The sequence below is a fragment of the Osmerus mordax genome, chromosome 5, assembly GCF_038355195.1.
Source record: "Osmerus mordax isolate fOsmMor3 chromosome 5, fOsmMor3.pri, whole genome shotgun sequence".
NCBI lineage: Eukaryota > Metazoa > Chordata > Actinopteri > Osmeriformes > Osmeridae > Osmerus > Osmerus mordax.
Window position 1 is genome coordinate 12,773,438 of NC_090054.1, and position 24,651 is coordinate 12,798,088.

The window sequence follows — 24,651 nt, forward strand, 5'->3', positions numbered from 1 at the left end:
GAGTCTCCCGAGTTCAGTCCTAACGGAACTGTCCGGTTAATGACTCTAATAGTGGAGGGGCGGAGCTCTGGGCGGGTGTGTGGGCGTGTGTGTTTGAGTTGGTGTGTTGGAGTGGGTTTGTGTGTATGTTCGTGCGTTTGAGTTGGTGTGTTTTGGGTGTGTGTGTGTGTGTGAAGGACTGAGTGGGTAAGTTGTTAGCGAGGGAGTGAGTTTGTTAACGAGTGAGTGAGTGTGAGTTTGTTATTGAGTCCGTTTGCGAGAGAGTACTCGGGGCGGGTGGCCCGCAGGACCAGTTGACGTTCCAACTGGATGGACCGGTAAAAGGAGAGGTGGAAAGATGGACGGACAGAGGAATGAAGGAGAGTCGGGGCGCCAAGTACAGGCAGACCTTCACAGCAGCTGTCAGCTCCCGGTGGGACAGACAGATGTGCAGGAATGCGTGTGTGTGGGGGGGGGGCTGCCTAATCCTCTGTTCACGTTCCTGTCTCCCATCCAGGACCGGGGATCTGGGGAGGAGAAGCCTCGGAGCCATCCTGGCTGGCTTGTCCTGTCACCCATACAAAGACCCGTCACCGTACGAGGACACCTAACCTCCTCAGTAGACAACGATATGGCACGGCAAGGTAAAACTATACAAACCCACACCCCACACGGACAGAGTCGCACACTTTTTGTGTCCCGGCATGGCTTAATAGTAGGGAGGTAGCTCCAATGGCTTCAGGCCCTGGCTGTCATGCTGTACAACCCGGAGTACAGACAGGTACTAACCCTGAGGTTACACACAGGCTATGGTAAGGTCTTGTTCGAAAAAAGAAGGATTTGCTTTTAGCCTGGGGAAGTTGAGGCATTATCTCCCTGAGGCAGACACAGAAACCCACACTCACACGCGCGCACACACACATCCACAGAAGAGCCAGAAAGGGGCTTGTTAGCCTGTCATCCGCAGGTTGGGATTCAAAGCTGTTGATGCATGGTTCCTGCTGGGTCTGTTTATGCTTAGTTACATTCATATAGGCAACACACACACACACTCTCCTCTCCTCTCCTCTCTCTCCTCTCCTCTCCTCTCCTCTCCTCTCCTCTCCTCTCCTCTCCTCTCCTCTCCTCTCCTCTCCTCTCCTCTCCTCTCCTCTCCCTCTCCTCTCCTCTCCTCTCCTCTCCCTCCTCCCCTCCCCCTCCCCTCCCCTCCCCTCCCCTCCCCTCCCCTCCCCTCCCCTCCCCCTCCCCTCCCCTCCCCTCCCCTCCCCTCCCCTCCCCTCCCCTCCCCCCTCCCCTCCCCTCCCCCTCCCCACCCCACCCCACAGGATTAGGCCGGAGAGACAAAGAGAGAGAGAGACCAGTAACAGGATTACAGTGCCGCCCACAGCTTGACCTCTGACACCCGCGCACACGCCCTCCTGAGCTTCTCGGCTAACCCCCCTCCGATCAGGACCGCTCCACCCCAGCCAATCAGCAACCGCTCCCTGCATCACTACCAGGCGTGCGCGCGTGCCCCCGTGGTGCGCGTGCGAACCGCTCAGCCAGCCAGCTGCCACTCCTCCTCCCCAATCAGAACTCGCCTGCTCAATCCTCTCTGACGTGTCAGTAAGGCCCGGCTCCCAGAAATGACATAACACAGCCTCCTCAGCGCTCTGCATTTTCCCCTCAGTGAGAACTCTCTCTCTCCCTCTCCCTCTCTCTCTCTCTCCCTCTCTCTCCCCCCCCCCCCCCCTCTTCCTCGGTGAAAGAGCAGCAGCGTCAAATCCTCCTTCCTCCTCCTCGCCCCGTGATGACACCGCCATGACTGGGCACGGATTCGAAGGGGCTTGAACGGGAGAGCGGACGTCGGCGGGGGGGGGGGGGGGGGGGGCAGACCTGCGTGCGCCTGGCTGCCCGTCGGCTGGCCTGGCGTTCTGGGGGGGGATCAGAGACCCCGATTGGCGTGTGAACTCCAGTCCTCCGTCCCGTCACCGAACGCACGCACGCGTGTGTGGACGCCCTGCGATTCTCAAAGCCCGCGGGAGAGAGAAACCGAGGACAGATAAGAATATGGCTTCGAAAGACGTGAAGGAGGACGTACGCCACCACCGAGATGATTAGTTTGATAAATACCCGCTGCAAGCAGGGCAGCGAGACCTTTAGAATTGATGGAGCTGTGTGTGTGTGTGTGTGTGTGTGTGTGTGTGTGTGTGTGTGTGTGTGTGTGTGTGTGTGTGTGTGTGTGCGAGAGAGAGCCTGTGTGTGTCTGTTGGGGGGGTGGGGGATCAGAGAGAAAAAAGCATGGAAGGCTGGAAGCTATGCTTTTAGTCATCATCCGAGTGATGTTTTGATTGAGTTTGCAATAATGGCTTTAAAGGCTCTAAATGGAATCACTCCCCTCTGTAATTCCTTTCCAGAATGAGGGGAAAAAAACTCCAGTAAGAACCACACACACACACACACCTAGAAAAACATTCAAACCCATACACTGTATTGCACACAGGCAGTGTTCTGTGCATGCACCAACACACACACACACACACACATATAAAACACACATCTCTTTGCCCTGGTACATATGCGACTGCATTTTCGTGAGTGACATTCAGAGTGTAAAGCTACGACATACCACAGGACCTCATTTACACTGCTGCACAGATGTCTTTATTACCTAACTGCATTAGCGGTGGACACTCGATACCCCCCCCCCCGCCCACATGCCTCACACCCGCAGGCCCCCGGGAACGCTCAGAGGAACAGTTAATCTGGAACACGGCTCTAAGTGGACGTGGGTGAGCATGTGTGTGTGTGTGTGTGAATGTGCGCGTGTGTAAATGTGTGTTTGTGCGCATACGGCGATACTGTCCCAGAAACCCGTGTGGGGGTGCCGCTAAGCTTGCCAGGGGGTCAGACAGGAACACGCACACGTGGCAAAACGGGAAACCGTCGAGCGATCGCACCTTCGCACAAGCGCGCGCGTCTGTACGGATGCTCAGCTAAGGTGGTGGGTATAGGGGGGTTAGGGAGATGGAAGACGATAAGGGGGAGTGAGTCCTCGTGCATTCAGTCATCGGTGAAGCTGTCGAGTGCAGGGCCAGTGTGACGACGACTACTCTCCTCATGACACATCCACCCACTGGCGACGTTTCCAAAATGTTTGTTTTCCGTTTGTTTTTTCTGCCAAGCTTTCAGCAGAGTGACTTTTGTCAGGGCATATGCTGAGAGCTTCTAAAGAGGTTAAGGTCTAGGGATGGATGTGGTTCCTCCCTGTCTCCATCTCTGCTTGTTTGTTTCAGGAAGGTAGACCTCCGAGATGACACAGATAGGATGAATAAATGATGTGGCAGACCGGCGACCATCTCGGCAATTCAATTGGGATAAGTGCAGCCCTCTCAGTGGACAGTCCCTGTGATGTCATAGGTCCTACTGTCTACAGACACATGATGGGGTGGTGTGTGTGTGTCTGAAACGAGACACCACAGCGGCCCCCCTACCGAGGTTCTCCGCATACCAATGGAGTCCTTGTAGGATTAAGGAGCGAGGAGGTGTGTGTGTGCGTGTGAGACGTGCTGCTTTTGGCCGAATCCCCAACCAGTCTTTCACTTCATGGCTGTACTTCCAGGGAGCTGGAGTTCATCTCAACTGTATACAGTGGCGTACTGCCCTTGGTTGGAAACCAAAGGGACGATAACCATATCAGTTTTCACCAGCACTTTACTGAGCAGATACTGTAAGAAGGAGAGGGCTTTAGGCTGTTCCACTCCCATTGTTTTAGATAGGCTCTGCAACGCCCACCCTTTGGTAAGCTCAACTGCGGATTTCAGAAGTAAAAACAGGAATATATTAAGGGGATGTTCCTATTCAAACCTATGGGGATTCTTTTTGAAGAAATACAGCACACATCACGACTAGGGCCATAAAATAATGAACCCATCAGCACAGTAAATAATGTTCCCAAATTGGATGATGTCCCCAGACTACAAACAACAAGAATGATTGTTGCCTCAAGAGTGATACGGAACTTTGACAGAAAGCTTTGATTTAACTTCTCGTAAACATTTTGTCTAAGAGACAGACAGACAATAGGAGTAGGAAGGCAGCACTGTGGGTGTGTGTGTGTGTGCGCGTTGTGGAATCCTCATTGTCACATAGACAGCCCCAAGTGTTGTGTGTGTGTGCGTACGTGTGATCAAAGCAACGTTGTATCCTGCCCTGAGAAAAAGTACAAAGAGAAAGCTGCATCACAGACACACACACACACACACAAACATACACACACACACACAATTCAGCAGGTGTTGTGACTACAAGTGCATCGAATCACCTCAGGTGAATCCTCTGAGGGCTTCCCTAATCCATACAGATCCAATCTATGTGAGCGCCGCTGGACTTGGACCTGAACTATACACACACACACACACACACATACCCACACGCACACACACACACACTCAACGAGAACAGGACCCCTATTATCCCTCAAAGGTCGAGACAAGAGATTTGCCTTTGAGCAGCTGACAGAAGGAAATGCTGACTGAAGGAGGGGAAAAAAAGAAGGTGCGATTCCCTTCAAGCTCATTACCAGGATGTGATCTATGAAAACAGGTGAGCTGTTAACTGCAGCTTAATAGCTTAATTAAAAAAAGAGACGGGTAAGCAAGCGAGAAAGAGAGAGAGCGAGCGGGCGAGGGAGAGAGAGAGAGACGGGGAAAGAACAAGGCGCACGAGGGGAAAGTGTAAAAGCACGAGAGAGCCTCGGTAAAAGGTGGCGAAATAGTGGATCGGACACGACAATGGCGCCTGCGGTAGGGAGGGGTCAAGCAGGAGGTGGAGGGAGAGAGGAGGTGGAAGGGAGAGGGAGAGAGAGAGAGAGAGAGAGAGAGAGGAGGGGGAGGTGGGGGAGAGAGAGGGAGGGAGACGAGAGAGATTACCTCTCGTTTGCGAGAGCTTGGAGGAGGGAGACTTACTGGAGGTCACACGTGGATAAAGGAGGGGTCAGTGTGGCCCAGACAGCTAAAAATACCTCCAATCCCGGGGCTTAAAGTAGTGAGTCAGCCATGCTAGCCTAGCCTAGCCAAGCCTAACCTAACTCCACCCAACCAAGCCTAGCCCTAGCCAGCATAGTTCATCCAAGCCCAGCTTAGCCTAGCCTAGCCTAGCAAGGTGGTCCCCTCAGGGCTGAGCGTGAGGACACCGGTGGATATTGAAAACAAGAAAAGGTGAGGTTGTACCCTCCTTGTAATGATATGAGGCAGGTAAGACTTGTGTATGTCCAAAACACTGTAACCTATGAAGGGTTGTGTCTGAGTAACCTCTATGTCCCTCTCTCTCACCAGGAGGGCTGTCAGGCCCGAAAGGCCATTTGTCCAGAGAGACTGTGTGACGTCATAAGTGACCGCTTAGGTCAGGACAAAACAGTGGCCCTCCCCCTGTAGCTTGGAGCCAATCAGAGTGCTAGTTCCAGTGTAGCTGGAACAATAGGATCATGTGTGTGTGTGTGTGTGTGTGTATCTATGTGAAATGGGTTGGGAGGGTCTGTGTGTATTTGTATCTGTCTGTTAACCAGCATGTGTTTGTCTGTGCTGTAAATGTGACCCGTAAGACAGCGAGTGTGTGTTCCTGTATGGAACTAAGCTTCGAGTAGAAGGAGGAAGGATGATGCTCTCTCCAGAGTTCCACAAAGTGTGCCCCTCAGGTTCCTTGACGTCTCCAAGACGAGGCTCTGAAACTCTGCCAGGCCCCGGCCCAAAACGCCACGCTTCCCCCCCCCCCCCTCTCGCCCTTCCGTCGTTCACCAGCTCCCTGCCTCTCTCGCTCGCCAGCTCCAGCCCCCCCCCCCCCCCAGCTCCAGGGGCTTCAACTCCCTCCCGCCACCTCCGCAATATGCAAACGAGGCCGAGATACCGACCACGGCTTGCTCAGGCCCCCCAGAGACCAGCCCAGAGACGAGGAGGAGGAGGAGGAGGACAGGGGAGGGAGAGAGAGAGGGAGGCTGATGGAAACAGAAAAGAGAGAGAGGGATTGGGGAGTGCGAGCAAGCGAGATGAAGCGATGGTCGGCGATGCTTTGTTTTCCACCGCGAGCGCGGGATTGGTTATGAAACAGCTGTCTCCTCCCCCCCCCTCCACCGCGCCGCTCCACGCCCCTCCCCTACGCCCTGTCCCCTGGGGTGGGACATGTGGCCTGTAGCCACTGTACCCCCCCCCCCCCAACCCCCCCCCCCGCCCCCCCCCCTCCCACACTCCTGTGACAGCTTGGGTGTTCTGTTAGTTTCTTTGTGTGTTTGTTTGTCGTCATCAGCAGCCTCTTCGTATCTCCCACGACGTGTTTCTGGTGAGGGCCTTTCAGGCTGCACCTAAATAAACCCTGACCCTGTTTCCCCAGTTTCACAGTGAACCAGGCCTTACGTAAGCGCTATTTGGGGACAGGCCCAAAAAAAAAAAGAAACACGATAACATCTGCAACAAAAACAACTTCCCCGTCTCGTTCACGCTGCACTCCCCAGAAGGGGTTATTTATGGTGCGATGACTAATGGCGGCTTGGAGGGATGGAGGTGGAGGGAAGAGGGTCAGTCCGCGTTTCGCTCGCCACCTGTGAGGAGCCGCGTACGAGGATGAAGGTGGGATGCAACCTGACTTCAAACCCATCGACTTGACAAAGACACCTCGTCTCCAACCAGAGTCCACATCTCTCACCAACTCCCGACTCCTCCTAATTGTTTTGGAAATGTCCAGACAGCAGCATAAAGCAAGAGGTTTGACTCACAGCTGAAAGAGTCCAGCGCGTTGTCGGTTTGAGTCAGCACATCCATTAAGAGACGAGCTCTTAGCAGGACAAACATTCACGTCGGGGTGGGTTTCCCGCCGATTACGCAAAGCAACTCTGCCCCTATTCACGAGAGAGCTATGCATAAGGATCGGAAGTCTTTGAGTAAACAGGTTAACAGATTAAGAGTGGAATGCAATACAACTCCACCAAAATGTAGCCACCATCTCACGAGCTGTGAGGCCCGCCCTCATCACTCGATGACGGGGAGAAAAATAATAGTAAAGTAAAGGATTTCTCCAGAAGTCATCTGCTTACAGTATCAGACAGCATAGAAGGCAGATTATCATCAGCTCGACCATCGTGTCCCCGATTAGGAGGCAGCTTAGTGATAGTGGATCCTGCGGAGGAGAGCAGCCTGTGCCTCAAACATAAAAGTCCTATGCTGGCTGCTGTAGGTTCGCCTGGCATGCTATTACAACAGGCAATTGGGGCTATGCTTGTGGTACAGCATAATATGACATATTTGAACATCACATATTATGCTAAGAGAGTTCACCCGCTAATGGTACTGTAGCTAACATGTTAGATTAACGCCAATGCTATGCTAGAATGATATGCTAATGCTAGTTCCAAAAGGTGCTTTGACCGAGGGTCAAACGAAAAGCTAGACGAGCACAGAATGGGCCCGGAAAACGAGCGCGGATAAGGCTATGCTGGATAACCTTCCCTGAGCGACTTGCTGTCATTTCTGTCAAACTTGTAAACCTCCGGGTTGATGTCAAATGGAATTGAAGCCCTGACCAGCGGCCCTTAGACCACGAGAGTGTAATGGAGGGTTCAGACTGCGACAGAGGAAGGAGCCATGTTCGGCTCTCTACTTGACAGTGATGGGGTCAGGCCACAACCAGAACACAAACAAAATGCAAGAAAGAAGTGTGTAATCCTGGAAATGTACAAGCTAATAACATGACAAAAAAGTGAGGTCAGCAATAAGACAATGCTATGACTGTGTGTGTGTACCCAGGCTGCCGTGCTAGACAGGCTGTCACATGACAGAGGAAAACAAACGCATGTTTACATTTCAGTCACTTGCCGCGGCCGTGTGTTCCTATCTCTCTGTTTGTGGGTGCGTGTGTTTGTATATCCTGACCACACATCTGTGTCTACTGGTGACACAAGATGCGGGTTGTTGGCACGGACAGCTTAGGCCCTGTGATTGGCTGGTTGTATGAGCAGGAGGGAGGGGCCTAGAGCACGGTGGTCCGATCTGGAAAGTATCAGCGCAGACAAAGCCAAATGAGGGGTGACACCTCACACACTCACACACACAGACAGACAGAGAGAGAGAGAAAGGGTCAAAACTAGTAATAGGGAGTCCTGTGTGAAGCTAAGAACAAACACACAAAATAATTCCGAGCACCTTCACACGCAAGCGCATAGAAACCTGGTCCTGCATGTTGACTCGACTCGCAGGAGCCCACATTCGACGTGTCTCACGGCGAACCCAGACAGAAATGAGCCACAACACTCGGCGTCCAATCGCTACCTCACAAAGTCAAGATGACCTGGCTTTGGTTTCACCCCTGGTACCATCCGCCCCCCTGTCCCTCCTCCTCTCACTGGGTTTCTTATCCTTCATCTTTTGCTCTCCCTCGACGGGGGCCGGCGGATTCTGCTCCTCTCACCCACTCATCCGTTCAAGCTCAGCCTCCGCACTCACCAGCTGTCTGGACACACCAAATTAGCAATACAAAGAGAAAAAGGGTAGAGAGAGAGAGACAGAGAGACAGAGAACCAGAGAGAGAGAGAGAGAGAGAGAGAGAGAGAGAGAGAGAGAGAGAGAGAGAGAGAGAGAGAGAGACAGAGAGAGAGAGACAGACAGACAGAGAGAGAGAGAGAGACAGAGAGAGAGTGCCACCGACAGTACTGAGCAAAAGCGTATCGTACAGGGAGCGCAATGGCGTGTGTCTGTGTGCTGCACTCTGGAGTTGCTTTGCCTGATCTATTCATCTCCTAGGGAATATCTCCACCTCCCCTCCCCCCCCCCCCCCACCTGTCCCAGCGGAGGAGTGAGCGCAGATAATCCACTGTTTAAAGCTTACGCTGACCCTGGGGACTGAGACTTGCACGTCTCCCTGCCTCTGACAGTCTATCCCCCCTATCGCCACTTATCCTTTGTTCCCGTCCTCACTTCTCTCTCTCGCGCGCTCTCTGTCTCTCTCTCTCTCTCTGTCTCTCACTCCCTCTCACTCCCTCTCTCTGTCTCTCACTCCCTCTCTGTCTCTCTGTCTCTCTCTCTCTGTCTCTCTCTCTGTCTCTCTCTCTGTCTCTCTCTCTCTCTGTCTCTCTCTCTCTCTGTCTCTCTCTCTCTCCTGTCTCTCTCTGTCTCTCTCTCTCTCTGTCTCTCTCTCTCTCTGTCTCTCTCTCTCTCTGTCTCTCTCTCTCTCTCTCTGTCTCTCTCTCTCTCTGTCTCTCTCTCTCTCTGTCTCTCTCTCTGTCTCTCTCTGTCTCTCTCTCTCTGTCTCTCTCTCTGTCTCTCTCTCTGTCTCTCTCTCTGTCTCTCTCTCTGTCTCTCTCTGTCTCTCTCTGTCTCCGTCCAGTCACACTCCTGTGCTATGACATTCTATCCTCCTTCTCTACCATCCGCCAGTGGCGTTCACCTGACCACTCCCCCCCCCCCCACCCCCCCCCCCTGCGGTTATCGGTCCTCTCCTTCCCTGTTCTACCTTTCTCACGGTGGAACTCCTTTTCTGTGCTCTCCGTTGAAGTAGGAATCCATCCCCGATACTCTCGAGTGAACATGCGCACACAAAACCCACGACGCACACATTCAGACACACGCAGCTTCAAATAAAGTTCCCCGTTTGGGATGCTTGTGTGTGCGTGAGTGTGTGTATACCGGGCAGAGTTGTGTGTGTGTGTGTGAGCACCCACAGATGAGAAGGCTCCGGAACACAGAGACAGCCTCATGCACAGCAGGGCTGGTGTTCTCCCAGTGGCAGGGCTGATGTATTTAGTCAAGGCAAGGCTACCACAGAGTGAAGCAGCGGGTTGTTGACAGATGGGTTTTGTGTGTTTGGAGATAGAAGATCTATCTCTATCTACGAAGCCAGGTTAGGAACACCCACAAAAATACGAATTCATACGTGCGAACCACTGGTTTCTGAGCATCCATAGGGGGATTTCCGGTGTCAATATTGTGAGGGATGTTGTGGTGCATATTCAGTTAAGTGCTAAAAACACCCACGTCTCATCAATGAGACTCACGAAAAAACAAGCTAACCGTGTTAGCGATTAGCGGGCTCCCGCCACATACAAAGCGAACCTGTTGCGAAGTGCCTCTCATTTGACCTTATCCACTTCCCTCTTCAGCAGAAACATTCACACAAGCATCCAACACACACACTCAGATAGACATATTAGCCTGCATATATATGCATGTATATATGTCACCCTGGTGACGAGAGCAGTCATTCGTAGTGAAGACGACGGCGAGCACGTAGCAACCCTCTCCAGACGGCACCACCACACTGCGGCACAGGGAAGACACTCCGATCCCTCTCTCCCTCTCTCCCTCCCCCCCCTCCCCCCCTCTCCCCTCTCCCCACTCCCTCCCTCCTCAGTTCCATCCTCTCTCCTGTACACCCCCCACCCTCTCTCCTCCATCACAGGCTCTGTTCCTCCTCCCTCCTGTCTTCGTTCCCCACCTGCTGCAGGCCTGCCCCCCCCCTTTGCCCGGTCCTCACCTGCGTGACTCATGCACGACTCCGCTTTTTCCTGCTGGTGCGACCCGCTCGTTCCCACCCGGCCCCAGGAGCACACATGGGGGCATGTAGACCCGGACCAGGCCCGGGTCGCTCTCAGGACGTAGGAACGAGGAGGACTTGAGAGAATCGTTAATTCCTCGCAGCGCTGGCTTCCTCTACACACACGCCTCCCTCCCTCCCACTCACGTACCTCCCCTCCCCTCCCCCCATCCACCCACGCCGAAATACCCGCCCACCAGCGCCAGCCTCCCCCCCCCCCCCACCCCACCCCTCGCTACCAAACTGCTGGCCTAAAAATCCCTCACCCACACACACACGCGCACACACGCTCGCCTCTCTCTGCTCGCTCACGCTCACCGGCTCATCTTCTGGCGGCGAGGGAGCTGCGTTGCATTTCTGCGTACGGAAACGGCTCACAATCGCTTTTCTTTTTTTCCCCCCCCTTTTCTTTTTTTTTCCCCCCTTTTCTTTTTCATCCAAACACAAATGATGGGCCGCCGGGCCCTGAGCGTGGGCTGAGGAGACGGGCATGCGAGCGCATGCCTCATGATGTGTGTCAGGATTTCGCTGCATGTGTCACTGTTTTTTTTTGTTGCCATATGTTGGTCAGGGCATACAGTGTGCTCATGGGTGCGTGTGGATGCCCACGTGTGGGCGGGTGTGTGTGTGTGTTTGTGTAGTGTTGGCACACACACACGCCGGCCCAGTGAGAGAAGCTCCGGCGTCAATTCCGTCTACTGTAGTGCGGCAGCCGCGAGGATTACCCCGGTAATCGCGTGCTCCTCCCCATTACCTCAGAGTCCACCGCGCAGCCTCCCTCAGAAACGAGCTGCTAGCTCGCACGAGCCGCTAGCTCGTGCATGCGCCGCTCCACGCGCGTGCGGTCGGGTGAGAAGCGACCATGTCAAGAGGGTTGCACAATTAGTGGAGGCCTTGGATGAGGTCTGGGCTGATAAGAGGGAAAACATAAACAGCAGACACACTGACGAGCGCAGAGCCTATCAGTGCACAGGTGTCTGGGCACGGCCCTGTGCTGCCGCCCGTCCACCGGCGCGTCTGTCAAATCTCATCATCCGTTGTCTTGTCAGCTGAAAGTCGTATTTTTTTACGGTGGCGCGCTGACTTGAAGAGGTGAACCAGGGTCAGCCTTAAAGGTTCGGGGACTGTGAGCGTGCGACAATTGTTCGTGATATTAGGTCGGACAGAACTCGGGGCGGTGAGTCACAAACAATGTTTTGGAATCATCGGGAAGAAGTCAGACATCGACGTGGGTCCAGCGTGTGTGTGTGTGTCATCGGCTTATGGGTGTGGTGACGAAGCTCAGTGTGTTCTGAGATCCAAATGTTCCCAAAGAAAACCTGAATTTGCTCGCCCTGAGAGTGTTCTGTACAAATGAGAACGGATGATTAAATAGTGACGGTGTTAGTTCATTATTGCGCTTCCTCGAGCTGTTACTGTGGTGGGTCCAGCTGCATACTTAAAATTCTAATGAATTGTTTTAGACATATACCTACACATCCATCCCACTTTCATCAGTATAATTAACGACAAAGAGTCGGCCCGAAAGAGGAACGTACAGCGTTATCGACGTCATCTCTCTCTCTTCATATACTGTGCACATAACATTGACACATATCTATCCGAGTGCATATGATATGGAGAGAGACATACCGGGGACACATCGGTTTGAGAGACGCCCTAATGGACTTCCCAATGGGATTCGTCTTTGCTGTGAGAGTGATAACCATCATTACCATCCTAGTCAGGATCCACCTCATCAGTATTCATGATTCCCTGGGAGCTCTCTTTGTTGTTCCTCCGTGTGATGTCAGCCTAAGTCCCTGATTGGCAGAGGCCGCAGCAGTCGGGGCCCTTTCAGTCCTGACAATAGAGAGACCCTGGGAGGGGATCATCTCCAACGGCACACACACGTATGATATCTATGGGCGTGAGCTCGAACATATTGACACAAGGGAGTCAGGTGGCTGAGCGGTTAGGGAATCGGGCTAGTAATCAGAAGGTCGCCGGTTCGATTCCTGGCCGTGCCAAATGACGTTGTGTCCTTGGGCAAGGCACTTCACCCTACTTGCCTCGGGGGAATGTCCCTGTACTTACTGTAAGTCGCTCTGGATAAGAGCGTCTGCTAAATGACTAAATGTAAATGTAATGTAAACAAGCTGAGGCAGCGACACGCGTGCGTTTCACTCACCCCTCTGCGCACAGACGCAGCGGTTTGGCGGGCCGAGGAAGGCGCCGGCAAACACACACACACACACACACTCAAACAAAACTAAACGTACCACCCAAAAAAACCCCGCTTCACTCATTTCTCGGTGCGGCTTCCGGTTAACTGACACTCGTGCCGTACGAGTCGAAACCGTCCCACCGTCAGCAAACAGTTCCCGGCACCTACTGGAGCTGGGGTTGGTGTTGAGCCGACCTGACTGCTTGTCCTTGACGCAACGGCCAGGGTGAGACGGGATGAGTCCGAGGGGTAGGGCAGCATGTCCCACCACTGGGCTGTGGGCATGCTTGACTGACTCAGTCGGCTTACTCCCTACTGGGGGGAAAAAGGCCGCGCCGTGACTTTGCCCAGGGCCTTCGGGAGCATTTGATTCGACCGTTCTGTGGCTGCGTGCGATTCCGCGCGAGGTTTGGGCCTATCAGAACTGGTCGGATCTGGCAGGGAGGGCCTGTGGACAAAGCCCTGCTGCTGAGGTGTAATGTAGCGTCACATGGCTTTAATTGAAGCAGCATCTGAGACACTAGGGGGAAGTGCCTGTGTGTGTGTGTGTACGCTTTCGGGTTTATTTGCCAAAAGCTTTTAACCACCTGCAACTATTATTTGAGCCAACAAGTTGAGCTCGTCAATGAGGTTGACATCAATGGCAAAGGAAATAGGGAAATACGACACGTATCGACAAGGCCAACACTGTTTCTCATTGCAGCAAGCAGTCACGCAGTGTCGTGTGTGAGATGTGAGTGTTGGGGGAGGAAAGGGCAGGTGCAGGGGTAGGAATGACGGATGTGTTTGGGTGTGGGTGTTCCGGAACGTCCGCATATGTGTGTTTGCATGTCAGGAGAGGATAAAGACAGCCTGGTTAAGAGCGGACAATATAGACAAACATTTAAAGAGAGACAATAAAACTCCTGCTAACGACTGCTTCCAATGTTATATCGTGATAAGGCCCTCTCTCATTTGCCTTATCTCCTGTGGGAGTTGTCACTGAAACCAAACCCTCAAAGAACTCGTTAAACGAAAACGGGCTTTACGAGACGTCCGACTATTAGCCACTGTTGTTAGCATGTCCAAACAGGAAAAACATGACGAAAGGCTACAACCCACTACCATTCATCCCATTGTCTGCCAGTAAACAATACTAGCGAATGGGAAGCTTGTCAGCAAGGGGTACTTGTCCAGCTAAGGGCTGTATGGACTGTGAGCCATAGGTGTCTCTCTTCAAACAAATGCAGACGCAAACTGCGTTACAGCCTCTTAGAACACCTGTTTGCCATCTCGGCTCCCTCATTAAATATATAAAGTAAACTCGATATATATTCTACTGTTTTGTGTGTTAATTGTTGTATAAAACGGTATGAAACGACTGTACTGTCGACATGTCTATTGCCACTCAGCTTGTTTTTCACTCAACCTTTAAGGTGCGTATACATTTACAACCTCCCTACCAGGCCAATCTAGGTAAAGTGGGCAAGCCAGCATTTTGTTATATATTTCGCTCTGCATTTCCCCTTTGAATGTGACTGAAAACAAGAGCTTCAAATATGGGAGCATCTGTATTTGTGGAGCGCTCTCGTTGCCTATCCTGCTGACAGGGTCGACCAACCAGGTATGTCTATTTGACATAGTTGGAATGTATTGACACAACGCCCAGAAGCTGTGGCTACAGCAGAGCGGGCGCGCTCGCTGACAGCCGTGCTGATTGACGGTGTCACCGCGTGTCGGCCTGATCAGGAAGGGATTATCCTGTTACGTGTCTGGGAGGACTGGGACGATTCTGACGGCCCCGACTGTCCATGGCGCGCGAGTGGGTAATCACGCCCGGCGCGCGCGCTGGACAGTCGGGGCGTGATTACCCAGGCTAACCCAGGCTGTGCTCGCTTTGCACCTGTGCACGTGCGCCTGCACCGCCCACCTGTGTGAGCACGCTCGCGCGGTGCGCTGCCGAACGTCGGCGCAGATCCTCGTAATTACATTTGTGATTAGAGCTCTCTGTGGGCGCGGAGAGGAGGAAGGGAAGAGGGTAGAGGGGAAAGTGAGATGATGGAGGGAGGGAGGGGGAGAGAGAGAGAGAGAGAGAGAGAGAGAGAGAGAGAGAGAGAGAGAGGAGTCAGCTTAGGGCATTACTCAGGCCCTAATCTCAGCACTCTCTCTCTCTCACACACACACCTCTGCAGCCTGTGCTGCAATTAAGCGTGCTTTCCAGGAAGGGCCCGAACTGCTTCCTCTGGTTCTACGAGCGAGTTTCACGATGACACCCAGCACACACCACAGCAATAGTCATATGCAACACCTCAGCTTTGTCAGAGAAATCCTTACTGTCTGCTGAAAAGGAACACTTTCAACTCTCCAGTTCCTGTTGTCGGTGTTCGTCTTTGCACGTTCGCGCGCGTGTGGTGCGTTGCCACGACAGAACGTGTGTGCCGCGCGCCACATCATCAAAGGCCAGCGATTCCGTTTGAGGAAGAGAACGAGGACAGGAAGCGCCGCGGTCGGGCCGGCCCGGCTCCAGAGAGAGAGAGAGAGAGAGAGAGAGAGAGAGAGAGAGAGAGAGAGAGAGAGAGAGAGAGAGAGAGAGACAACATACGTCCAGTCCTCGTGTCGAAGCCTCCCACCCTCACGCTGTGAGTAATCATGACTCGACACTATCTGGGGCTCGAACGGGCGTCTCGTTCTCCGAGGATTTCGCACGCACGCGCGCACGCCCTCACATGAAAAAAACACAAACACATTTCCTCTGTCTTTGGGGCGAGGGGGGGGGGGAGTCCGGGGTCTTAGCCAAGACGCAAGAGGCGGGTGGGCGGAGAAAGACCCAATTTCACTTTCGGAGAGAAACACCTGGATTGGAGCCAGCAGCAGGCGAGCGAGGGCAGGCTTCCTGCCTCTCAGATAGATCCCACATGTGGGGATCCGACAGAGGAACGGCGAGCAGACACACCAAACGCAACGCAGACACAGGATACACCGCAAAGCACAAGAGCATGAATCACACCCCCCCCCGTCCCCCGTCCCCCCGCGTCCCCCCCGTCACGGTGATGAGAGTCGACCGCGCAGACCCGCTTCGCTCGATGTGACGCGCTCGAACGTAACGTGATTCAGGGCAGGAGGCTCTGGCGGCGTTTCCTCCTGGAAAGTAAAGACGCACTCTCGGTGACTGAGGTCACCGTGCGCGAGTCACTCGCAGTTCTGGCCGCGCTGAGAAACGTGCCGAGTCACACAGAAGACTCGCTTTGACGCGCGCCTTCACCTCGGATCGTACAGGCCGAGCCGACATAAAAGACACTTGGAGGCAAACGACCCGGTGCCATTAACGGGAGCATCCGCACCTATTCGACTCGACAAATAGCCTTTGGGCCGTGATCTATGAGTTAAGTCAGCCAGCAGTCCCTGTGGGACACCAAAAACAATATTGACCCGACGCTACTGTAAATAGCTTCGTCGGGAGATGTCCGTCTTCCCCTCGCGATGACCCCTCGCTCGGTTCCTGAAGCGTACAAGAAGCCTGGGAGAGAGAGAGGCCAACGAGAGACAGCGAGCTCCACCGTGGCCACGGCGAGGAGAACCGAGGCAGGGCAGAGGCTGCTGTACGAGGAGGCTTTTGTCATTCAGGCGTGACAGAAAAGGCCCAGAAACACACATCCATCCATTCATCCGTGCGCACACACACAGAAAAAAAACACACTCTCCGTCTCCACTAATTGGCCTGTGTTGACGTCCCGGCCCTGTATAAAAGGGAGGGTTTCTGCGCGGTTTCTGCGGAACACGTGCGCTACAATACTTCATCAGATCTACATGGATTGCACAAAGGCAAACGCAGGGTGCTTTATCACAGACAGACACACACATGCTCTCTCTCTCTCTCTCTCTCTCTCTCTCTCTGTCTTTCGGCTCAGAGTCATTAAAAATTCACAGTTTGTCCCATTAAAGATTCACTACGCCAGTTCTTGTACGTTTATCAGGCCTCCGCCAATCGGCCTCCAGCGAGCACATAGGAAGCCTTCCAAGGCCCTGATAACACACTCTCACACACACGCCTGCGTGCATAGACCCATTATGCAGCAACTGATCTAGTGGAGTAGAAGACAAAGAAAAACATCGAAGAGGACAGTAAGCAGCTCAGCGGAAGAAGGAGAGAAGGAGAGAGAGAGAGAGAGAGAGAGAGAGAGACGAGAGAGAGATGAGAGAGAGAGAGACAGAGAGAGACAGAGAGAGAGAGAGAGAGAGAGAGAGAGAGAGAGAGAGAGGAGAGAGACAGAGATGGGTAGAGTGGCCCTCCTCAACTCTTTACCATTTCCCAGACAACGTGGCCTTATGCGAAGTCAATTATTCAGCAACAAGAGCTCCATCAGCCTCTCGAAAAACGTCGGCTGGCCTTTCTAGCCTGGCTGCCTTTCCCTGGGCTGGGGGCTCAGCGTGAGCTTAGCGCCATCCGCTAGGTAGCATCACAAATTACCCACGCACTTCAAGACACCTGGTAAGAGGATGTTTGTACACATACATATACTAAATACTACCCAAGGCCTAGAAGGGTCCCCTAAGCGGAGGGGAATGATGAAACACACACACACACTCTAGAGACCTGGCAAGGTGAAGGCCTGCAAAGGCTCCACATCCAATTCAACCCCGCAGAGGGACTGCCAGCTTGGAGTCCTGGGAGACCACAGTCATTAGAACCAGTCCTGTTAGGCAGCTGGGCTGACCCATAGCATACCATTCATGACTCTTTGAGCGCTACCGTATGATAGATACTGGATATCGGGTAGACATGTCTTAAACAGTGCCCTACCTTAGGAAAATGCACCAGTTCATCAGCGGATATGTAGTTATTTCAAAAAAATCAACGTCTGTGAAATGCGAGTTGTTGACCAAAGGGGTGTGTGTGTGTGTAAGTCTATTGACATTGTTTAAACACACACATGAAGGCAACATGTAAATTGATTTGGATGAAATAGCAGTATTGACTTTTGAACCCCAACTGAGTGGGTGACATTGATCTAGTCCCTCCTGCTGTAAACAAACAAACAAGACTTGGGAGAGGACCAGACGTGTGTGTGTGTGTGTGTGTGGTGTCTTTACAATCCAGGCATAATCACTGACCTATACCCTGCCGGCATGACCTTTCTGGGCCGCAAGAGAAGAGGATTTAATCCAACCCACATCATGCACTCAACTCATCTGCACAAATGCTCCAAAGCTCCCAATTCCCTGCAAAATCTGTTTGCCTGTGATGTTTGAAAACACATCACACATATGGAGCGAGGGGGGAGGGGGAGAGAAAGCATTAAAGTCACCGACACACACACGTACTCAAAGATCGCGCACGAGCATGGTGAGAACGTACACACAAATACAAAAACACGAGCGCGCACACAGTGACGGGATTTCAATAGCTTGTGTGCCTTCTCTCTTTTTTCTCGCTTCTCTCTAGATTCGCTTCTTCCTATTCGTTTCCAAAACAAAGAAAAGAGTTGCAGGAATCATGCCCCTTTCTCCCATGCCTCCATTATGGGTCGGGGGGGGGGGATTGTAGCTTCTGTTTGTGTAAAACAAGTCCCAGGCTTTCAGTTTTGATTAAGGGCACTGGCGTTAGAAGAAGAAGCAGTAGGGAAAAGGGAGTGTGTGTTTGTTACAGAGTTTTGTGTGTGTGTGTGTGTGTGTGTGAGCCACTGCCTCCGCTTGGCCCTCATCACTTGTAATTCAGTGCCAGCCAATGTGATGAACAGTTTCACAAACCCTGTTGCTGGGTAACTTCATCAGGGTCTCTGCCAATACAGCTCTCCAAACTGTGCGCAACTAATTACCTGTTGCTTACGGTCTTTCAAAGAATCTCTTCTAAAATACATCCTTTGTTCACCAAGTCCAGAGAGCGAGGTAAAGAGAGAGAGACAGACAGAGAGAGACAGATAGAGAGACAGAGAGAGAGAGAGAGACAGAGAGAGAGAGAGAGAGAGAGAGACAGACAGAGAGACAGAGAGAGAGAGAGAGAGAGAGAGAGAGAGAGAGAGAGAGAGAGAGAGAGAGAGAGAGAGAGAGAGAGAGAGAGAGAGAGAGAGAGAGAGAGAGAGAGAGAGAGAGAAATGATGGAGAAAAAGCAGGGCCTGTTGAAATTCAGCTGCCGTCCCCAGGAGAATGGCACAATCTGCCCAGATATGGCCGCTCTGGCGTTTCTCATTATCACACAACCTCTTCTGCTCATGCCCCTTGTCCATGCCAGCCATGGCTCAAGCCTTCCTGTCAGCACCACGGACATGGCAGACAACCGACATCAATATCACATCTCCATGAGAAAAACACTGCTCAGATTCTCGGATCAATATGCCACCTCAACAATGATTTTGTTTCAGTTCGAGTTGGAGAGAAAATGGGCGAAGAGCTGTCAGCCGTGGAGAAGAGGAGGGCAGCAACTGTGAAAGGGGGTGGGGAGGGCATGGGGAATGACTGTGTGATTATAGTGTAACAACCACAGCTTTGGTCATGGCATGTTAAAGTCCCCTTCATGACACGAACTCGAGCCTAATCACACACGCGAGTACACACGCACTGTACACAATGGCGACAAGAGGAAAGTGCTTGGGCGCCCTACAAAAAAGAAAAGAAAAAGGAAACAAACAAATTCATATCCATCTCCATCACATGTTGAGTGCAAGACACGAGATGGCCCAACTTGATACTCGAACAGACAGGTATCAACAGTGTCCACTTTCCAGAAATAGATCCCGTGTCTTTGTTTGCTGTTGCAGCATCGGCAGCGGTGGTGGTTGCCCTGGCTCACGTATCTCCAACCTTGTGGCCAAGGCTTAATTAGATGATATCCACACTCGAGGACGAACGTTGTTCGGCCAATGAAATGTGTTCCCCTGGACTCTGTGCCTACGGATAGGGAGGGCTTGCAGAGTGTGCTCGTGTACGTGTGGATGGGGGAGGGAGGTAGAGAATTGTTTTCATGTTACCACGAGGGACCTAAACTGAGATTCCCCCCCAGTGTCTGATGGAGTTGACTTAACGTATTTAAAACACAAGATACGTCTACATAGCCATCCCGACTGTAGAGCCACTGAAGAAACGGTTCGGACTTAACAATTCAAGAGTTACAGTGCTGTACCGATCACTACACATGGCTTTTGGCAGTTATGTCCAGCGGGCCTAACATTTGGTTGCTGGAGGTCAAAATGGAGAACAAACACTTTCGACACTGCGGCTGAGCTACAACTTTGACAGAAAGCACCGGAACAAAACATCTAAGTGAATAGATTAGAAGTTCAAAAGTTGGAAATGTGGAGGCTATGCCTACTGCTGACTTACCTCTTGCTGAGAGCTTTTTCGTGTTGATAATTTTAGCAGCATATTCCTGGCCAGTGGACTTTTTGACACATCTCCGTACAACTGAGAAGGCACCCCTATAAGAGAAATGTACAAAAAATAATTAAACAAAGACATTGAAAAAATACAGGAAATACTGTCACAACAAAGTAAAAAAGAACCAAATAACCCACCAAAACAAAAAAAAACTGTAATTATAGCCTCATCGTTAACTAAAACAAAGCCGGTGCGGGTGAGAATTTCACGTTGGGCTTGTTTTCACGGTCGCCTGACTGCATCAGTTTCGCACGAAATTCAATCAAAAGGTAAGTTACAAAACGCGTTTCTTCATCGCAGTCTAGCTATTGCATGCTCTTTACTGATTGTGTAACTTATGCCTGACTGAGAATGGCTTGTGTTTTTTTTTATAGAAGATCCGAGTCAACTGGATTTAACAGTGCTATAGAAACGTGAATTTAGAACTGACCCACTGTAGGCTAAACGGCGGCATACAGTTGAGCGTAATTCATATTGACAGCTATCAGTAGTAGTAGTGAAATATAAGAAGGCTACACCGTCTATCATTATTTCCTTTCATGCAAAACATCATTTAGTTGGAGCAGAACTCCATAAACCAGGCATGGGATTATAATATGCAAACAAAGACAGCTTTAAGCGTGGTCTAGCGACAGTTAACATGTATCTTTGCAAAAATATGTTACAACGCACATTTTCGGTACGGGTGATACAACTATTACACAATCCTCAATGAATGCAGCATTCCTTCATGACAGATTCACTACATAATTGAAATAGAAAAACAACAAAAAGCTAACAATAGACACGTATGCGACAGACAACGATCTAAAAAATTACTTTTATGAATATGTGTTGTTTGAAATGTATCAACACATACAGCGGATGTCGTTTGCAAGGTGTCCATATTCTATGATAAAACGAGGCATTTAAGTTCGGTGCACGTTCGCATGCAAGCTCAGCTTCTCGGATGGGTTTAGAACCTTTTTTCATAAATATTGGGCTTAACAATAAGGTTGGTTTAACAAGCCTCGAAGCAATCACCTCCGCGTTGAAGTGGTGCCTTCGCTTCCCTGTTTTTGACAGTGTATACCCTGTCTTGTCAACAGTGAACTAGACACGCACAATGAGCCTCACAAAGCAGCAAACATGTTTAACAAAGAATTCGGAGGAGAACGATATCGTTGTCGCTTACTTTCCGAGCTCTTCGTACAGCTGATATTCGTCTGTAAATCTGGTCGAGGTTACAATTGTAGCCATGTTGTGCAGGGGGGTGTCGCCTCTCGGTTTGGTGACTGCCTCGCTCAGGTTTCGGGAGGAGATCTCGTAAAGGCAGAAGGAAAGGGAGATACAGTAGAGGTAGTGACGGAGGGAGGGTAGAAGGAGGAGGAGGAGGGTGGTAGTACCCTAGTGGTGGTGGTGGGTGAGGTAGAAGGAAAAAAACGTCAAGCAACGCGAGATCTCTCCTGCGCGCTATATCTAGGTTCAGCCTCCGCTAACCGTTCTACAATTGAAGCTGTAAGTAAAGTAAGCACAAATCAGTAGATGAGCGGAGGTATCGGAGCCTAACCATAGACGCACTCCAGACTCCACATGTATGGATGCAGCAAAATAGGCTCAGACAATCAAATCAAATGTTTGCCAATACGAGGAAGGAACGATGATGAAGACTAAATAAAGCCTTACATTACCACTCAAGTGCAATATATTCGTGAAAAATCACACTCAGTAATGCCTCTCTACAGGCCTGGACAACTGTCTGCGTAAGCCACCTCTACTGGCATATTATTTCTAATATAATTTATCAAAAGTTATCCCACTGCATGACCACATTCTCTCGGAAGCAACTAATCATCATTATCATCATGCCATCCTTTTTCCAATAAGCCCCCAGCTACTCTAAAACTATATTGCTCTTTGGAGTGTACAGACACCTATGTCTCAGTAAGATCTTGGTACAAGTAAGTATTCATTATGTGCTTAAGTGTATTATCAAGGCCATGCACAGTACACTCACCCTGAGAACCTCAACCTAAAGAAAGGAAAATGCGTCTTGTCTCTGTGGGTTTATAGGTTAAGTATATTGAATTCATTGCTAAGTCTCTTTTTGGAGAGATGTTTTACTGTAAGTTAGAAGGATCATGTTTTAAAAGACTGAAATTGTGCGTGTTATGTAATGGCATTCTCCACTGTAAAGGTTTAACTGAGCTTTCATGAATATTTCATAAGGGGTATTAATATTTCCTCATCGCAGGTCACGTGGGTGTGTTGGAAGGGAATTTAGTGGGTGGGTGGGTGGATATAGGGAGGAGAAGAGAATGTATTGGCAAGCATCAGAGAAGGCTGTAAACTTACCTCTCTCTGTGTGCATATCTGTGTAGGCCTACTGTATAAGACCATGTTTCCACCATTGCATTAATCCACACCCCCAAACAAATCTCACTCCCAGGGTTCAACCGACCATTTCTATGGGTGCGTTCCTCCCCCCAGAAGCAGTGGAGTGTCTCTGAGCTGGGAGGGCTTCCCAGACAGCCTGGTCGAAGAGCACCCGGGATTAAAGAGTGTTTGCGGTGAACACAGGAGCCGGGGCTCTGGCCTCTGCTGTAATTACGGGGAGCCAGACTGATATGAAAGCCTAATTAATGTGGCGCAGAGGTGGCTCGGCATTAATTGCGGCGTTTTTCTGTGATGTTGCTGTCGGCCGAGACTTCAACAGGCGGTTCACAGAGTTGAGTGGTGGGTGGTTGGAAATGGATGTGACATCCCGAGAGAGAGAGAGAGAGAGAGAGAGAGAGAGAGAGAGAGTCAGAGAGAGAGAGAGACAGAGAGAAAGAGAGAGAGAGAGAGAGACAGAGAGAGAGAGAGAGAGACCGAGAGAAATAGAGAGAGAGAGAGAGAGAGAGAGGGGGGGGGGGGTTTGGAAAAGGCAGGAACAATAACGCTCGACGGCCACTTTCCATTCCCGAGTTGTGTTTGTGTGTGTGTGTTCGAGGGTGAGGCGTGGGGGGTGTGGTGGGCGTTTCGAAAAGTAATTTCATCTTTCGAGGTTGCTGTTGTTATTCGAATGCAGCCCTACAGTGCCTGTGACTTTGATAATATCATTGTTGGAAAGCCAGTGTGTTACTGGTAGGCGCACGCAAACACACACACACGCACACACACGCACACACACACACACCCTCCACCAGGTCTGGACTGGGCCTGAAAAAAGTCCCGGGACTTTGAAACGCAGACCGGCACCACGGCCGTGAATTATTATTCATATATATAATTTTTTTTTTTTGCATTATGCCGCGGCCGTTTGACCGGCCGTTCGGGAAATCTCCCGACTCTCCCGACGGCCAGTCCGACCGTGCCCTCCACCAAGAGCCAACAAAGCCAAGTTTGGATTGTATGAGGAAAGAGTCACATTAGCAGGGACAGTAGAGGCCTCACTTCCTGTTTTGCTAGCTCCTGCATCATCCCATTACGTTGCATTATTTAGGTAGGAAGCAGACACCTCATGTCACCACTGGCTTAGGGAACTTCCATGTAACACACCAAACAATCACAACAAGAGTGGCTATAATATACAATTCTGTAGTGGAGCAGTAGAGGTTGAGAGACTCACTCAACAGGAATGATTCCAACGTGGCTCCCAGGTGGAGCTCTCTTTCGAGGGCCTCTCTTCCCGGTTCGAGTTGGACGGGGAGGTGAAGTTTGACGTGTGTGGAGGACGGCTGATAAGTACAGGACGGGCACACATTCAAGAGCTGAGAGTTAGGCTCTCTCCAGCCTTTCTGACTCTCTGTCTCTCTCTCACACACACACACAGTGCAGATACACATACTGTACACACACACCATGGGAAAAAATAACTGAAAGGAATGAGAAGTGGTTTATCAAACTGTAGCTCACACAATTGTTACTTCTCTATCTTGTCTTACCACATATCCAGAAATATACTAAACCCCCAGAAGAAGAAATAAAACACTTTGGTATTTGAAGAAAGTGAATCTGTGTCATTATTCTCGCAACTAGTTGGGTGGCATTACCGAATGTCTGGAGGCTGTGTCTGTCAATTACAAAACAACAGGATTCCAATAATGATGTATTTAAAATGACATTAGAGCTATTCTCATGGTTAATAGGTGACTTTTTAAAGGGAAAGGCATTCAGTATGTCCTGTTCCTCTTGCTGGAGTCGCACCTTTTCAAAGAGTGACTATTTAACAAGGGCTTATAGCTCACAAACAGAAGAACGGGTTGTGTGACCACGAGATAACATGTTCCGGTTCTCCCTTGTTTTAAATGGCATCCACATTTAGTATGTTAACTTGTATAATCCTTCTGTACACAACATTTACTAATATATTTTACTGAGAGACACATAATGCTCTCCTGAACATGCAAGGGAACATGCTAGAAGCGCTTAAGTAGAAACCTACAGCAGATCCCTGAACACCCTGAGTATTTTACTAGTATTTGTAGTATCACATAGTATTTGACAAGTATTTGTAGTATCGTATAGTATTTGACAAGCATTTGTAGTATCGTATAGTATTTGACAAGTATTTGTAGTATCGTATAGTATTTGACAAGCAT

General features: G+C 50.9%; 1 protein-coding gene across 1 annotated transcript in view; it reads right to left on the minus strand.

The window, feature by feature from the left end:
* Positions 1-21,389, minus strand: part of camk2g2 (calcium/calmodulin-dependent protein kinase (CaM kinase) II gamma 2) — a gene marked incomplete in the record, with an annotated part of 51,002 nt that extends 29,613 nt beyond the window's left edge. Inside the window, 2 exon segments of the mRNA XM_067236050.1 lie at positions 20,036-20,130; positions 21,264-21,389. Of these exon segments, the coding sequence (XP_067092151.1) occupies positions 20,036-20,130; positions 21,264-21,328 (160 nt within the window).
* Positions 21,390-24,651: the final 3,262 nt, after the last annotated feature.